At 37.2% G+C, this 18,780-nt stretch overlaps 1 protein-coding gene across 1 annotated transcript in view; it reads left to right on the plus strand.

Annotated features, from left to right (window-relative positions):
- The first annotated feature begins 324 nt into the window (after nt 1-324).
- The window catches only part of MLIP (muscular LMNA interacting protein), a 247,595-nt gene continuing 229,139 nt past the window's right edge, over nt 325-18,780 (plus strand). Inside the window, exon 1 of the mRNA XM_045057659.1 lies at nt 325-489. Within this exon, the coding sequence (XP_044913594.1) occupies nt 427-489 (63 nt within the window). The 5' untranslated portion in view covers nt 325-426. The remainder of the gene's footprint in view (nt 490-18,780) is intronic.

The raw sequence follows: 18,780 nt of genomic DNA on the forward strand, positions 1-18,780 counted from the left end.
TAGGTCTGTGTTGTAGAGTATATTTTATTGTGCTCCAACGCTATGAATGAATTCTTTGATAGTGGCTTTTTGTCACATGCATCTTTCATGGTTCAAGGAACCTAACCTGTTGGAATATTCTCCTGTTGAAGAGTTTGCTTTTATATCTAGTGACATTTATCATTATCTAAGGCCAGCTGCCTGACTTCTCCTCAGTGCTCTGTTTATGGGGTTTGAACATCTATAAATGGAAACACTAGCTAACCAGAAATTATCGCCAGGGCTTTCTGATAGTGTCCTGAGCTCTCACAACTTGGAATGTCCTGCAATATCTAACATGTAAGCACGTCAAATCATTTTCTAGACAGAATCTGAATCTCTTTTTCTGTTTCTCTCTCTCTCTCTCTCTCTCCCACTGTCTCTCTGTCTCTCTCATTCTCTTGCAACATGGAATTTGAAAAGCATGAAAAAGGAAGCTTATTAAATGAGAATTTAGAGGAAAAACTGACGGTAAGATGTGTGAGATTTATCACAGATTTATAATGTAATTGACAGTAAAAAAGCAACTATCACAGATTGAAAAAGTACTAACTAGCTTGTATTTCCATGTGTTTTGTTTTTGTTTTTGTTTTGTTTTTTCTGGTCAACCGTCTTAAAATTAATGAGTTCATGGGTTTTGCTGAACACAGTGTGATAAAATTATTAATAAAATTTCAGTACTACAATGTGGGCAAAATGGATTTTAGTTGAATGATGTGGTTTACCTTCCGTTTTAAAACCAGAATCTATTTATTTTGAGCCCTTGTTGTGATTGTTCAATACTGGAAGATTATTTCATTAATTGAGATGAAGCTGAGCAAAGTCCAGTTTCTCTCAGAGATATTAGGAATATGTGTAAAGAAAAATATATAAATATCCTAGCCTATTTTAATGTTTGATCAAATAAGTTAACAAACTTCTAGTGTAAGGGTAAAGTCTCTGAAAGTTTTAATTTTTTTGTTATGAAAGTTATAAAACAAGTTTACGTTGATGCTAAGAAATTACATGTCAATGAACAGTAGTGTTCACCTGTTTTTGCTCAAACACAAAATACACCATAAACTTGAATAGTAGAATGTGCTGTTCATGGCTCACCTGATGGGTGTAGGAGGCTAATTATGCTTGTAAGTTTACTGTGGCTACGGAGTTAACGTTACAACAGGGCATGGCTAATTTTAACAACAGTACAAGTAGCAAAACGTAAAACTATGTCAACTTTAAGACCGGGACTTCTGAAAGTCATGAGAATGCATTGTTCTGGATGTTTGACATAGAGATTTATGTACTCTTAATGATGTTAAATCTTGAAAGAGGAAGAAATAAACCGGAGGGTTGAAAATTCTTGAAGTACATTAGAATTTCAAAGCTTTGAAGAAATATATGGACTACAATATAACTGAAAGGATTCAGATCATCATGTTAAATATTAGCAGTGGATCTCTGTTCTAGTGGTTGTCTAAACAAGTAATGGCCACTATTTGGCTTTTTGACTATTTTGGAAAACTATGTTTTATTATGAACTAACTGGGGTTTTGAGAGAAAAAGGTCTGGGTGACAGTTCTTACACCACAACTTCAAAATGTAGGACTGTGGGATTTTGTTGAGGCTTCTGAGTCTCTGTTAACTCACTAGTAAGATGGCGAGACATCATACTGATTTGAAGGGTGTCGTGAAGATGAAAAACTATAATGTATGTGGATTCCCTGCTCTGAACTGTTATTTTCAAACTGGTGTAGGCTTGACTTGCTTAGAAAGTACATACCCAAAGTTTATTACTATGGAAAGAGAAATCTGAAATGTGATTCAAAGTAAGAGGAAAACTCAGATATGCTAACCATCAAGGCTTAGTGGCTGTCAACCCATTATGCAACCAGAAAGAGAGTAAATAAATACATGAGTAAGAGTTGCTATGAATTATTGTGAAATTTGACCCAGAGCTTTTGGCAATCTTTTATGGGAAGTTTTGCAAATACGGTGGATGTGGGGCAAGTGAACAAAAGTGAGAATGGTCTCTTATTTCACATTTTACTTTCTGGAGGGACAGACATTCTGGATTCAGGACTCTATCTTGAACGCAGGTATAAATCTAAAAGTGAGCAAAAACCTCTCCTTAGAGGAAGCAACTATCACAAGGTTTATGGACATTTCCCTGGAGGAGAGATCTAGGACCAGCCTCTGATTAAGTTCAAGAAGAGTGGAGGGAAACACGGGACAAATCAGAAGGCATGGGAATATCTAATCTGTACTGAGAAGAGATGGTTCTTGCAGAAGGGGGAACACATGAAAGTTTCATCGTATGGACGATAGTCTCTATAAGCACATAGAGCTACATCTGTAACTCAGATGTCTTTCAGATAAAGGAATTCTGCCACTGTTAGCAAGAAAATGTTACCTTATATTCAGTGTCTCTAAGAGAGCAGGAAAATATGTAACATACCTTTGAAAGTTTACTATAGAAATGTGGTTAATCCTGGTATAATATAGTATGACTGGCTAGGTTGCCAGATATAGTTAAAAATGTATTTTTGAGGGGTGCCTGGGTGGCTCAGTCAGTTGGGCGTCTGACTCTTCATTTCGGCTCAGGTCATGATCTCACTTTTTGTGAGTTTGAGTTCCGTGTTGGGCTCTGTGCTGATGGTATAGAGCCTGCTTGGGATTCTCTCTCTCTTCCTCTTTCTCTGCCCACACACTATAAATAATAAATAAATAAATAAATAAATAAATAAATAAATAAATGTATGTTTTTGTAGAGTTCACTAGGTTCTGAAAATTATTAAATTTATTACAAACAGTAAAGTTTGTAAAAATATGGCTTTAAAAGGAGAGAATATTTTTCTATTAAAATATTTAAACATGGGCCCAGTATAATGTTGCTGAATTATAATATGCGTCTTCTTTAAAATGAAAGGTGTACTTCTCGTAAAGATCTGTATTATGAACAATGTTATGAAATATATGACACAATTAAGACATTTACATGATTGGCTGAATTTGAAAAAAATTTCCAAGGTGAGATCTATAGCAAATAAGAAAAAAATCTTACAGATTTTTTTAAACAAAAATTTTTAATGTTTATTTATTATTGAGAGACAGAGACAGAGCCTGAACATGGGAGGGGCAGAGAGAGGAGGAGACACAGAATCCAAGGCAGGCTCCAGGCTCTGAGCTGTCAGCATGGAGCCTGATGTGCATCTCGAACTCACAAACTGTAAGATCATGACCTGAGCTCAAGTTGGATGCCCAACCAACTGAGCCACCCAGGAGCCCCTGGTCTTACAGATTTTTAAAATTCATCGGTTTATTCTACTGAAGGATCTACACAAAAATAAAATAGGATTCTTTACTACATATCCAATATGGATCTCGCCTTATAGCGGGGAGAGAATTGCTACCTTTAGCTATTGACTTTTTTTTTTTTGCCCTGAATTTGTTGCTCTTTGGTGATTAAAATAAAGATTCCTGGGAGCTTGGCAATTAAAGGTGTATCAATAAATAATCAGATAAGAAATATGATACTCAAATCCTTCAAAATGTCCTAAATTTACCAAACCAATCTATTTTTCACAAATTGGTTGATATTATCCCAATTTTTAAAATAATTTTTTAATATTTATTTATTTTTGAGAAAGAAAGAGACAGAGTACGAGTTGGGGAGGGGCAGAAAGAGAGGGAGACACAGAAATGGAAGCAGGCTCCAGGCTCCAAGCTGTCAGCACAGAGCCCCACGTGGAGTTTGAACCCACCAACCGCGAGATCATGACCAGAGCTGAAGTTGGACACTTAACTGACTGAGCCACCCAGGTGCCCCTGATACTGTTCCATTTTTTGACACATTAAAAGAAAAATCAATTACCATGGGCTTAAAAGGACATTTCCATCCCTTGATAAACCAACAACATAGTAAGCTGTGGTAGATATTTTAGTCATCCCTGATTCTGCAAAATCCAAATTATTCTGAAGGTAGTTTTTGTGGGGGGAACTATTTTGTAACAATACAGTTTTGTTTGCTTGGTTCCACAATAACTGATGTTGGAACTGAATGGATCTTTTGTTTTTTCTGATGAGGCTTGAGTAACTATTGTATCGTGAGTTCCCCAAAGTACATTCCTTAAAATTCCGATTTTCCATACTGCTCCATGAAAAGAGGTTCTAATCTATGCTTAAGAATATTCATGCAACACTGTGTACAGAATGAACTGCACAGTATTTCCTTTTGGAGACTCCTAATGTATTTTAACCCACTGAAGGCCATGAGACACTCTGGAGGTTAATCTAGTATTTCTTAAACTCCCTACCAGTGTAATGCATTTTAGTGTGTTTACCATGACAATGAATATTCTAACTAGTGTTCTCTAGTTTAGGAAGTGGTGTGTCAGTATATTAATTGTCTGATTTTATTTACGAGTTTCATTTTCAGAATAATGATACACAAAATAATAAATTTAAGCTGGGTATCATTTATATCTATAACATGAGGTTATTTCTGGAATAGTGTTGAAAGTAAATAATTTCTGTTTAGTACATTTTAATAAATAAGTAAAATTAAGGAAGGACATCCTGACTATTTCCTCAAATCTTTTTGTTTTAGATTATTAAACAAATCAACGAAGCATTTAACTTCAACTAAAATTTCTTAATGAAAAGGAACAATTCATGTATTAACATAGTAAAAATAGTCATGCACTTCAGGGTATTCTGAAATAATGATGGCTCTTTCTCTAACAGATGAAAGCACAAATAGACTTTACGCATAAATCTAATAATTTCTATCCCATAAGTATAATATGTCTCGAGACAATTGTATGTTTCCAAGTAATAAATGCTCACTAAGTATGACAAATATAATGATAATAAGAAGGGTAAGTCATCCAATTCATTATATGTTGAAGCTTCGTAGAAGCAAAGTAACATAGTAGTCAACTTCTGAATGTCATAAATATCGCTTTTTTGAGTAAAAAAAAATATGGATACTGAGAAATTATGTCATCTGACAGATTTTTTTTAACAGGATGTATCTAATTATAAGGAGATGAAACTTAAATTTTTAATAATTGAAATTTTACTTTTTATATTTAAAATTTTTCAACTTATTTTGAATTTTTTTGGGAAAAGTTTATCCAGTGACGTGTAAATTTACCTGTGATCTCACAACAAACATTATTTTCAGTTTCATGAAAAAAGAGATCACACCATTTCTTTTTGATACAATGAAAGAAAAGAAACTGAAGAAAAAAACACAGAAAACTATGCGTTCTGAAATTCTGTGACAATTCAGGGAGTGCACTTTTAAAGTAAGGTGGAATTAGTTATTTATAGCTTCATTAACACAAATAAAATTAATTATTTTCTATGAAGAAATTTGTTAGCAAACAAAAAACATGGGACCGGCACTTTGGTGATAGTTCCCAATGTTAGTATCTGATGACAAATGTGGCTTTTGTTGGGGGACATCTTCATAGGTGCAAGCTTGTGTCTATTAGGTAGAAATGTCCTCAGCAAAAGGAGAATGAGCCTTTCAAATCAGTGGACATTTCTGAATGCCTGTGTTGAACAAGACAGGGTCCTATGGACTGTAGTGGACATGACAGAGTCTTGGCCACTGAAGAGATTATTATATTTTATCATTTTTTTTAGTAGGTTATGAAATAATAATGGTAAATTTTAGTAGCTTGGAAATATTTTAAGTAGAGAAAACATAAACATCCCAATTCTCTTTTCTCACATAGACTTGAGACAGCAAGTCTGTAATTATTCATCAGAATGTCTTAACAGTGGAGCTATTGTAAATCATTTTATATAGTAACATATTTTATTCTGTCATAATATTGACTATTAGCGGTCGCTCAAAGGACGTGACCCCTGGTTGACCCACAATCTGGACCCCAGCAATTGGAGGCTCCTCCCCCTCCTACCACCACTTTCCTTGGAATATACATTCTGCCTATCATTCCACATGGGAGCTGTTTTTAAGGAGGTAGCCTTGAGAGAGTAAGGTGTTGTTGAGACCACCTAGATGATCGTGTCTGAACCCGGTTAAGGCCCCTATGCAAACTTTTATGATTATGCCAGTTGGGTGTGGAGATCTACTCATTTTGTGACACCTAAGACAAGTTTAACAAGTAAGTTCCTTGCCTATTAAACCTGCCACCTAGCAGTCTGGAGCAGTCTGCCTATTTGGTCTCTCCTAGCTCTCCATGTGTGGGGGACCAATTTCAAATTTCACCTGGGAAGCTCTCAAGATTTTGAATCAACACCACTTATCTACTTATTTTTCTAATTTTGTCTAACTAGAGTCATGGGTAACAGATACTCAGTAGGTGCTGACATACTTGAAAAAAAACTTTAGACTATGGATGTTTCTGATGTGTCATTCAGAGCTGATTTTTAGTACAACTTGAGTGTTGATTTTGATCCATACCTAATTCCTGACAAGACAACATCATATAATAAAATAAGTGGTAAATTTAGATTAATAATCCTCTTGTGGTCAGGTCCTGGATCTATGTATCTTTATCATAATGGATTGCCCTGGATCCTTTTATGCTAATTTTTATAGTGACGAAAAGGAAGGAAAGATGTAAACAAACAAATGAACAGCTACATCTCCTTCTCTTTGGCATCTGATTATTTATTTTAGAAAACTCTTTCCATTTCTCTGCCATTTGTACTAGTAGACCAATGACTCTTGCTATGTTCTGAATTTTACTGATACAGTTGCTTTGGGTGCCCATTTTGTTGGAGGGATCATTTTGATGGTAGAGGATATAAGATAATTTGTCCCCAAACCTTAACTCCTCTATGATGCTGGCTCATGTTTGTTTGTATGTGTGACACCATCATGGAGAATGGTAGGCATCTGGGCATCTTTAAGAATGCTGCTGGTCTCCTTAACATGTTTGTGGTGCCTACAGTACATTCTGTGTCTCTGTGTGGCACCTCTCCCAGGATGGCCCATTCATGAAAAGTATATTTTGCATTGATTAATCCTTTTTCTCCAGAGAGGGCTAGAGTTCTGTAATAAGTTGACATCCAAAATACTCTGGAAATAATTATCTAAAAAAGAGAGAAAACAGATGGGCATTAATAAGCAACATTTTATAGTGTCTCAGTGAGTATCCTTCACCTGGAAGGCAAATGCAGGAAATCCAGGACTAGGATTCTCTGCATTTCTGAACTCAGTGTCACTTCTGAATTTTTAGTAAGATTAATTTATTCCCCTTTCTCATGGAGACAAGGACTCCCTGAGAAGTCAGTAAAGCGGTTGTAGGATTGATCAGTCAGCACCAGGTATTAGAGAGTTCACAGGTTAAGATAATGTTCTCCAAAGAACTGAGACATCCCTCCAGCATTATGAAGGATAAGAAGATTTTGATTTTACCCCAGGTGAAGTATAACTGCAAAGAATAACCATTAAATCTAATCATTTGGCAGATCAAAGTAAAAGCCTAAATAATTGCTCTTAAGTCTCATTTTGCGTAAGAAGTAATTCCACCCTAACTTCTTTCTGGACTCCTTTTCATAGAGCTAGTAACAGAATTTTAATAATACTTGAAGACTCTGTAGCTTGGAATAAAAAAAAGAAAAAAGGAGGGAGGAGACAAGATGCCATGGACCATTGGGATCCATAGGAAATTACTAAGCAATAGGAATTGAAGTCTTCATGGGTATAATTGCAGAAAGAAGACTGGAAAAATGATGAGTTAGGGTAGGTGAGCACATGCATGTGTTCTGAGTACCATCTTAACATCTATGAAAATCGAAACACAGAACCTGTGTCATTGTGTGTGTGTGTGTGTGTGTGTGTGTGTGTGTGTGTGTGTGTGTACTTCTGACTCCAAAGAAGGGGTCTTCTCTCTTTTTCTAAGTGCCATCTAGTGTGGTAAAAAGTGTGTTGTATCTGAGTCGAGGAGACCATTATTGGTGTTCAAGTTGTGTTTGTGTGACTTTACTTCAATCACATAACCTTTGGTTTCCTTCTCTACAGCCTGAGAGATTGGGTTGGATTAGCATATATTCTCTAGCCTTTTATAAGTCTGTAGGAAGTATCCACTGGCTGTGTGGTTATTAAATCCTTTCCATACCAAACAATGCCTATTTACACAAACATTAGAAACCTTGAAAAATATTATATTTTTATGTCCTCACTGACCAAATGTAAAGTCGAAGTCCTTGTTATTAGTTTATTTAGACTGTGGTATAAAAAATTCACAGTTCAGTACTCATGAGTTGAATTGCACAGATTTTTTATGTTTACGTGAAGAAGCCACAAAGCTTTGAGAATGGGATCATGTGTGAACCTTATGGAATAGATTAAGAAAGTAGCATACAAGTGGCTTGATATTAATACCAAAATATTGTCAGAATAAAGCATTGTATGTTCTCATAATACTACGTAAAATAAAGTAGATGCTGTGTTTTCATCGGGAACAAAATTTTAGAATACATAAAGTCTGTGTTTTAAATGTTATTTCTAAGATGGGTTTCTTTAGCTCTTACTCATTCCCTTTTGTAGTTCTTACCACTCTCGGCAGTGTGCCTGACACAGATATCTTGGTCCCTGTGCAATTCTAATTTTAGTCCCTTTGCACTGCTGAAGGTTGAGGGAAAAAGTAGACTGCACCGAATGGCAAAATCCTCACCATCGTTTCCATTTTTCTTTTTCCTTTAAGAAAAATGAGGGCTGTGTCAGTTAACACCCAGGGACGGGAGGGGAGAGCAAAGTGAAACTGATAAGGAGCCAGATTTCTACTTTATGGTTCAAATGAAGTTCTTGAAGCCATCCAGTCCTTTGAAAACCACTGCTAATTAAAGCAGTGTCTGCTGATAATGTAAGTCTGAGATGCACTGTTTGAATGGATCTTTTGATGCAGCTCTGTGTGTTGGTGAATAACAGAAGGGAGATGGATTGCAGGCTTTAAGCGAACTGTGCTTTCACACTGACATTTATAACACACTGTACGTGCGGCGAAATATTTTCTAGGTTCTCACTGTGGGAATTACAATAACTTACATACCTAGTTGTTCTGCCCCAACTACGGCTCCCCTCAGGGAATGACAAATAGACTGTTGTATTAGTGATGTAATTACATTACAGAGTTATGGGCTTTATTTTGCTACATGATCTTCATAAAAATAAGGAGGTGATTTTTTAAATGGTGAGAGGGTGTCTGTGGTTTAATTGCCAGTTTTCTCCTTTATTTACAATCTAAACATTTCTCAAGGGTACTTTCCTCAATTTTCTTCTCAGCTAATGGGTGTTGCCTTGTGTATGTAGCTTCTGGGGAAGACGTCACCCCCAGTTTGTTCTTCAAAATAGGCCTCCTGCCCTTGTGGATGTCAGAAGGCAGCAATTCAGAGACCACCTCATGCTTTTAAATACTAACTTGATGACATTCATCTCAGGAGCAGATGAGAGAGCCCCTAAGGTTGCTTTCCTAAACCTGTAATAATTTCTCTGGGATATCATGTCGTAGTGGGAGACCGAAGGAGGAAATGTCAGCATGAATTAATAAGCTTATCACAGAGAGTGGGGAGTTCTTTTAGAATATGTGAAGGAAACATGGGAAATAAAGTAGTTTTGTTCCAATTTTGTTTTTGTTCCAGTTGAGCTCAGCTTTCAATCTGGAAATTCCTGCATGTTTTGTTGTTTTATCTGCTTTTGCTTATCGATTCATCCATCCATCCATCCATCCATCCACCCATCCATCCATCCATCCATCGATCCTGGGGGTCCTCTGCTTGCAGCTTGCTAACTTCATGGTGGCCGGGACTCCTCTGCATGGTGTATGGAAGGAGAAGAGGGAGTTGGTCTTGGAGATTTGCAATGAATTCTCTTCTTTGCAACCCTATTAAAGTCATGACCCTAGTGGAATTTGCCTGCCTTGAGTCTGGTGCATCCTGCAGGGTTTGGAACGATATTTATTAGGGTTCCTTCCTGACTGTAGCTCTGTTTCATAGCATAGCCATATACCTTCATCTCCTTTTCATCTTCCATAAATTTACAAGGTACTTTTTTGTGCTGACTGCTCTCCCCTTCCAAATCTTTTATTGTTGTGGGTTTATTCTTTTAAATTCCTTTTATTTTAATGGAGTCAAGAAAAGGATTTGAGAGAAACTGACGTATTCCATCAGCCATCTTGAACCAGAAGCCCCTGGATTTCTTTTGAAAACTCGTCCTCAATGCTTTGTGTTTTCAGTAGGTGATGAGTGTTGTGGAATACCTTTATTCTTTATTGAGAGATACATGGTATTATGTGGAACTATTTAACATAGACTATGTTAAACTGAATGCCAAAAAATATTCTGAGCATATAACTAAAAGTATTTTATGCCATTTCTAAAAGTTTGAGTGTTGAAAATTAAGAAGTTTCTAGTTTTTACTCTTCTTTGTGCCATAGTGATTTTGGTGGTTAAATGCGAGGACTCTGGGGTAAGAATTCATATCTGGGCTCTCATGTGCTCAAACTATGTGAGCTACAGTTTCCTCATCTGTGAAATGGGATATGACTTACCTCCTGGGGCTGTTATAGGGACTGAAAATGAGGAAATATGTGGAAAGTGCTGTGCGTAATACACACTCAGTAACTGGTGGTTGTTAGAGATAGAATCATAGTGGTGCCCAAGTTATCCCTTGTGTCTGGGAAACCCTAGGTTATGATTGTAGTTTGTTTTCTTTAGACAGACCACGTGTGATTTCAAACTCCCTCTCAGGCTAGAAGCCATGCTTACTTTCCCACAAGGAAGGGTGTTATCATCCAAGTTTTAATTTTTTTTTAAGTTTATGTATTTTGAGAGGGAGATAGAGAACAAGCGTGGAGGGGCAGAGAGAGAGGGAGACAGAACCCCAAGTAGGCTCCATGCTGTCAGTGCAGAGCCTGATGTGGGGGTTAAACTCACAAACCGTGAAATCACCACCTGGACTGAAGAGTTAGGTGCTTAACCAGCTGAACCATGGAGATGCCCCAAACTTTAGGTTTCAATTTTATGTCTGTCCTGTGAAGACTGACAAAGATTCAAAAATACGTGGTGCCCTTTGTGAAAGACACTATGGCCCACTTTCCATGGGGAATAATTATGTTATATGAATGTAAGTACTATATAAACATAGGAATAAATGGCTACATTGTGAGTTGCAAATAATTAGGATCAAACCTAATATGCGGCTCATATAATTAATAAAAATTATACTAGTAACAGCTAGACTTACCAAGTCAGGATACTTGCAGGAGGGGAAGCATATAGGTAAGTAGAAGGAGAGTTGAGGAAGGCATCCTGATGCCTGTGTGTGTGCGTGTGTAAAATGTTCAAAAGAAGAACATAAATATGGTTGACAGTGCTGTCTGATTCAAAACAGTTGTAAATCTAGAAACTATTTCATTCAGGATATCACAGTTTGTATCTCTTACCTTCATCTGCACGTAAGATATTTTCCCAGGAAAGCAACACTTCCGACAATTAGTTAATTTTTTATTTAAGAAATTTTCTATACAACATACAGTTTCATACACTACACGTAGCACTGTAAATTAGTACCACTTTTCTGGAGCATAATACAGAGGTATTGAATAGTTACATACTAGCCAGATAATTTTACTCTAGAAATCTGTTTGAAGTGAAGAACTATACAAATATTTAGTTATGATAATTATTACAACATTATGTACAAAAGTTAAAATGCTGGGCACAGTAGGGGAATTAGTTACTAATCTATTATAGAATACAAGAACATTTAAGAATAGTGGTATAGTGGAATATATATCACTTTCTTCCTACAAGGATACAGATGTTATGAATGATTCTTTTATGGACCCTCCATGTTGGCAGACCCACCAACATGCAATCAGTGAATATATTTGCGCAGCACATCTCTTGGAGCTAAAGCATAGAATCTTAATAATCCAAATAAAGGCTACAATACCACGGGATGAATTGAATCTTTCAGTTTTACTGAAATTTCAAACAGCATGGTATTTTTCTTCACAATAATCTCACATATTTATGACTCTGCTGAATTGATGAGATTGTATCAGAGAAGAATTCAAGGTATGTCGCATTTGGTGCTCTAGTCTTCATTTGAGAGCAGATTTATAGAAACCTTGAGTGCTTTTGTCCTTTTGCCTGAACAGCTTTGGCCACCAGCAGACTGTAAAGTCCTCTAGGTCAGGAGCTGTATTTTCCTGGTACTTAGAACAGTGTCTGATACATGGGAAGTGGTGTTCATGGATGAACTGCATTGGCATGATCGTGACATGTCTCTGTGTGTGCATATGTCATTCGCTTTATCTGATTTGATAAGTGACAGGGATCCCAAACTGATCAATCAAGTCAATCACTTTTTTTTTTAATGTTTATTTATTTATTTTGGAGAGAATGTGAACGCATGCTCCAGAGCCGGGGGAGGGGCAGAGAGAGAGAGAGAGAGGGAGAGACAGAATCCCAAGCAGACTCCATGCTGTAGCACAGAGGCCATCATGGGGCTTGATCCTATGAACTGTGAGATCATTACCTGAGCTGAAATTAAGAGTCAGATGCTTAACCTACAGAGCCACCCAGGTGCCCCCATGTCAATCACTTCTGATGGACTTGTAACTCAACCTTATCAGTTTTGCTTGTGAGTAAAAATGGAAAGTATTGTCTTCCATGAAATCTCTGTGCAATGTGAGGAACATTAAATCTCAGGATGCTGGGCGCTCACACTTTTGGCAGAGGCATCAGCACCCTCCACTCAGAGTCCCAGACTTTGGTGTGGCCGTAGACGTCCAAGACATTGGTGGCAGAATTGTAGATTTTTCCATTGGCAATAGCACTGAACAGTGTGACAGCCAGAATGTGACAGGCGGAAAATGGCAGACTCCATATGTTAGCCAAGGCATTAGTTCATGAAGCGATGACAGAGGTTGTGGAACTTTCTCAGAGTGGGTAGAAGTCCAGCCATAGAGATACTATTTTAATACCATTTATAATGATGAATTTGACCTCATTTTAGCACCCCCCCAAACAGGTTATATTACCAATTCCCTTGTGAAAATTAAGTACTACCAAAAAATGGTGTTTAAGTATTAGGTATTTTCAGATACCTGGAAATTCTTTACCACTGGCAGTTAGGATTAATGAGATACTTAGGAAATTGATAGAGTCTGCATTTTCCTTTGAGGATTTTCATGTTTATTTTTGAGGAGCTTATACTTTTGCTTAGACCTTTTTTCTTATCCTACCAAATTCCAGTGCTGAGGGGTAGATTCTCCTCAGTCATACTCTGCAATGGTAGCTGCAGAGTAGGGAGTATCATAGAGTGGAGTATTTCCAGATAGGTGGAATTTTTGTGCATTTGGTTTGGGTTTGTTTTTACAATACTTGAGATGTAAAGGGGATTATTTTTTGCTTCCCAGTATATTTAAATTCCCCAGGTACACTTTTAGGTTGATACTTAATAATAATTGTAGGAAGAAATGAGCTTATTTTCATTCTAAAGGCACTAAACATGCTGACATTTTTCTCATTACTCTGTTTTTGTTGATGTTTCACCATTGATAATGAGACAGCTATTGGTAGTTTAATCCAGTAGTCCAATATATGTTAAGACTTTATTCTTCCAGAGGATTTCAAGTTGAATTTTTAATGTGACACCCAGCTTGAAAACCAAGTATCTTTTGACTGATAGTTTAAGATAAATGGGATAATCTGGCCCAGGTGATGATTGTGATAATAGCTGGAGCATGTTTCACATTCCAAGAAGTAGACAAAGCACTTAACTTGCAGTCAGCACTGCAACTCTAGAAGGTAAATGATATTGTTTCCATTTCACAGTTGAAATAACTAAGTCTGAAGTCAGTTTTCCAGGACACATAACAAGCCAGTGGAGGAGTTTCGCCTCAGGATAGTCTGGGTTTAGAACCTGCTCTCCTAACTGTACCTATACCCCTCTCATTGACAGCTCCAGAACCTCGGCTCCCCCTGTGTGGTGATTTCCTGTTTTCCTCAGAGCAAACAAACACACACTTGGGGTTTATTCCAGTGTCCAACAATAAAATAATAAAAACTGATATTTACCTCAAGGGAGTTTTTTAATTCTTTGTTCTTGAAAAATTAGATTAATGCTTAGCCATTGTGGAATGACGTAGGATGTTACTACAGTGGACTCTAAATAAGTAATAGTACTTCGGTAGTCTCCTTCTAAATTCACTTGGCATCTGTTAAAACAATGTCCCTTTAAATAGGGAAATGCATTTTGATAACATATTGAATTGTCACTAGAAATATAGTCGGGTAAGTGATAACTTTTACATTATATAAGGAGTGAGCTTTCAAAATCTTGATTACTATTTTGAGATCTAAATTCTCAGTCAAAGCTAAAGATTTCGGATTCCAATTTCAGTGAAGGTGGGGTGATTTCCCTACACTATCAAGCAATTCTTGGACACCAGATGAGTGTCCTACAATCCAGCTGACTGAAAATCTGAGGTTCCTACAACCTCCTCATTGGGTTCAACTAATTTGCTAGAGTGGCTCAGAGAACCCAAGAAACCTATTTACTCACTAGATTACCAGTTTGTTATAAAGGATACTAAAAGACATGAATCAACAGCCAGATGAAGGGCTGCATAGAACAAGGTGTGGAGGAAGGGCCAGGTGCTTTCTTGCCCTCTCCCAGAACATCACTTTCCCCATAGCTCTACTGGTTCATCAACCCTGAACTTCTCAAACCCCATCCTTTTTGAGTTTTATGTAGTTTTATGTAGGCATCCTTATGTAGGCACAATTGATTAAATCATTGACCATTGCCTACGGAGCCCAATCTCCAGCCCCCTTCCTTCCTCCCCTGCCCCCACCCCCCAACCCCCAGGTCTTGGGGATGGGTCTGAAAGCACTAACCCTCTAATTACATGATTGGTTATCTGGGCAACCAGCCCCCCGTCCTTAGGTTACCTGGGGCTTTCCAAAGTCACCTCATTAACATGATAAAAGACACCCTGATTACTGTCATCACTTAGGAAGCTCCAATGGTTTTAGGAGCTCTAAAACCATGCCAGGAGTGGGATAGAGACCAAACATTTCTTATTATAAATCATGATATCACATTGTGAATCAAAAACAAGAGAAAGAGGATATCTAATTTATTTTCAACTAAAGTACAATTATTCCTTCATATTTCTATTAGTGTGTAAGCTCAGAGAATCATTTTGAAGTTTCTTTAAAACATGAAATCCCTAGCAATCTCTAATCTATTCTTCATATCTACACAGTTGACCCTTGAACAATACAGGGGTTGGAATGCCAATTTCCCCCAATTGAAAATCCACGTATGACTTTTGACTCCTCAAAACCGTAATTATTAATAGTCTGCTGCTGATTGGAGGCTTACTGATAACATAAACAGTTAACATATATTTTATGTGTTACATGTATTATATACTGTATTCTTACAATGAAGTAAGCTAGAGAAAAAATGTTATTAAGAAAATCATAATAAAATACATTTACAGTACTGTGCTGTAAAAAATTCACATATAAGTGGACATGAGCCGTTCAAACCCCTGTTCAAGGATTAACTGTAATTATGTTATTTCACTACTGTTAAATAAATGGAATTTTGCAGTATGTAACCTTTTGAGGGTTTTTTTTTTTCATTTAGTGTAACTCCTTTGAGGTTCATTCAAGTAGCATGTCTACAATCTGTTCCTTTTTGTTGCTTAGTAATATTCCATTGTAAGGATATACCACATTTTTTAAACCATTCACCTATTGAGGGACATTTGGGTGGTTTTCAATTTTTAGATATTAAAAATAAAGCTGCTGTGAACATTTATGTACACATTTCTGTGGGAAAATAGATTTTAATTTCTTTGGGATAAGTCCCTAAGAGTGCAACTCCTGAATCATATGGTAAGCCAATTTTGTGTTTTGGAAAGAGCTGCCAAACTATTTTCCAGAGTAGCTGTGTCATTTTACATTCTCATTGGTAATACATAAGAGTCCCATTTTCACTATACTCTTGCCAGCATTTGGTGTTGTCATTATATTTTACTTTAATTATTCTAAAGGTTGTATGGTAGTATCCCATTGAATTTTTAATTTGCATTTCCTTAATAGCCAATAGTGTTGAACATCTTTTCACGTGCCTATTTGCCATATATATATCTTTTTTGTGATGTGTCTGTTCAGATCTTTTACCCATGTTTTAATTAGGTTGTTTTTTTTCTTACTGCTGACTTTTTAAAAAAGTTTATTTACTTTTGAGAGAGACAATGAGAGTGAGTGGGGAGGGGCAGAGAGAGAGAGAATCCCAAGCTGTCTCCTTGCTCTCAGCGTGGAGCCTGATGTGGAGCTTGAACCCACAAACCATGAGATCATGGCCTGAGATGAAATCAAGAGTTGAACACTTAACCGACTGAGCCACCCAGGCGCCCCTCTTACTGCTGACTTTTGAGAATTTCTTCAATACATTGTAGATACATGTCCTTTGTTGGATATATGGCTTAGAAATGTTTTCTGTTAGTTTGTAGCTTTTCTTCTTCCCCCTCCTCCTCCTCCTCCCCCTCCCCTTCCACTTTCTCTTCCTCCTCCTCCTCCTTCCTCTTCTTCATCTTCTTCTCCTTCTTTTTCTAACATCATAAATCTTATGAGCTTAGGGAAGATTAAAGGTTGCTCTTACCCTTGGTCTCTCATTGTCATTCTTAGAGTAGAGCAGCATGGTACTGTGGAAGCATTGAGGATGATTTGGCCATCAGTTTAAGCATGGCTGAGACAAGCTTAACCTCCCTGGGTCTAAATGTCTTCTTTTACCCCCTATGAAAAAGAAAATATTAAACCAGATAATCTGAAGTTTCTTCCAGTCTTAATTTATGTAATTCTATAAATCTCCTAGGAGAGTGGAGCATAGCCTCTTGAAAGTTCTGATGGAAGGCAACATCCCTAGGTTTCATGCTTCACTGACAGAAAAAGGCCAGTCTGGAATAATTCTGGAATTTTTACCGTGGGGAATTACCCTAGTATAAATGTATTTAATTATTGAAGTTGTACCTTCTTTTTTATTTTTTAAAATGTGTATTTATTTTTGAGAGAGAGAGAGAGAGAGAGAGAGGAAGGAGATACAGAATCTGGAGCTGACTGTAGGATCTGAGCTGTTATCACAGTGTCCGATGCAGGGCTCAAACTCACAAATTGTGAGATCATGGCCTGAGCTGAAGTCGGATGCTCAACAAACTGAGTCACCCAGCCACCCTAAAGGTGTACCTTTAAAAGCATAAGTCAGTATATGGTAAGCCATGTTATGGGGGCCTCCAAACTGAAGTCTATTACCATGGACAATATAGATAAGTATTGAGCAAAGATAAAAAAAATGTAAAAAGGAACAGTTCGTTAATTTAAGAAATGCCAGTATCTCTCTCAAAATATTTGAGTTGGTTTAGCCCGGCATACTTAAGGACAAAGGAAGTATATAGTGGCGAAAAACAATAGCCTGAAAATTATGATCTGCACAATTCCTGGCTCCCACCACTCACCAGCTATGTAATCTTGGCAAGTCTATTCACTTCTCTAAATATCAGAGTTTTTGACTCTAAAATGAAGATAACAGTAGTGACCATATCAAGGGGTTATTGTGAGAAATGACACATGCAATAATTTTGATAATTTCTTTCCCTGAAATTCCAACCAGTCACCAAAGTTTTAAAGGGAAAATGATTAGCCTAATTCATGTGAATTTGTAGAGCTGTTACAAATAAACCCAAATATATTGACTTAACACAGTAAAAACTTACTTTCTTCTGACACAACAGCTCTGGGAGGTTCCAGGCCAGCCCTGGATGGAGGGATGAGGGAAGTGAGGCCTCAAATATGTTCTGCCCAGTAACTACAGAGTAGAAATCTCAACTTTGTCAACTGGGGGGTGAGGAATGGGGGAGGGGCACACACACATCCTTGAGAACTTGTGGATAATGCCAGGACTTAAAAAATGTTCATTTAACAGAGTAGAAAACTAGTTGCCAAGGAGTGGGGTGGGGGCACAGGTGAAACAGGAAAGGTTGGTTAATAGGAAGGAAACAAACTTTTGGTTACAAGATGAATATGTTCTGGGGATCTAATTTATAACATGGTGACTAGCTAACACTATATTGGATGATTGAAATGTGCTAAAGGGGTAGGACTTAAATGTTCTCACCAAAGGGGGAAAAAAAAGGTAAATATGAGAGGTGATGGATGGGCTCATTAACTGGATGGGGGGATACCTTACACAATGTGTATGTATATTAAATCATAAACTTGATGTGTGGACTTTAAACACCATATAGTTTTATTGGTCAATTTTACCACAAAATAGGAAAAGACATCTCTCATAATACCTTGTGAGAGTCACAGGGGCATAGTAAGTGCTTGTAATACTTATTGATCTTGATTTTGGTTGACCCTTGAGATGATGAGTAATCAAAGGACTTGGGCAGTGAAAGGGGGTCTCTAAATAGGTCGCATTATTTTTTTCCCACACCGTGTTCTGCCTTTGTTTTTATTTGACTGGCAATGCAATGTGTACTCTGCAAAGGACTAGTGATAATATTCACCATGTTTCTATGCTGGGGGCATGTCACGCAGCTGTAGTTCCACCAGCATTAATCCTACATGTTTGGTGTCTGGAATCTTGCCAATCTTCCATGTCTCTCCGGGATTAACTCTATAGCCCAACGTGATTAAGTGGGTTCATATAGAGGATTTCTTCTCAAAGGACATTTGTAAGCCACTAAAACTGAGTAGATGCTTTTGTGTGTG

Source organism: Felis catus, chromosome B2 (assembly GCF_018350175.1).
Source record: "Felis catus isolate Fca126 chromosome B2, F.catus_Fca126_mat1.0, whole genome shotgun sequence".
NCBI lineage: Eukaryota > Metazoa > Chordata > Mammalia > Carnivora > Felidae > Felis > Felis catus.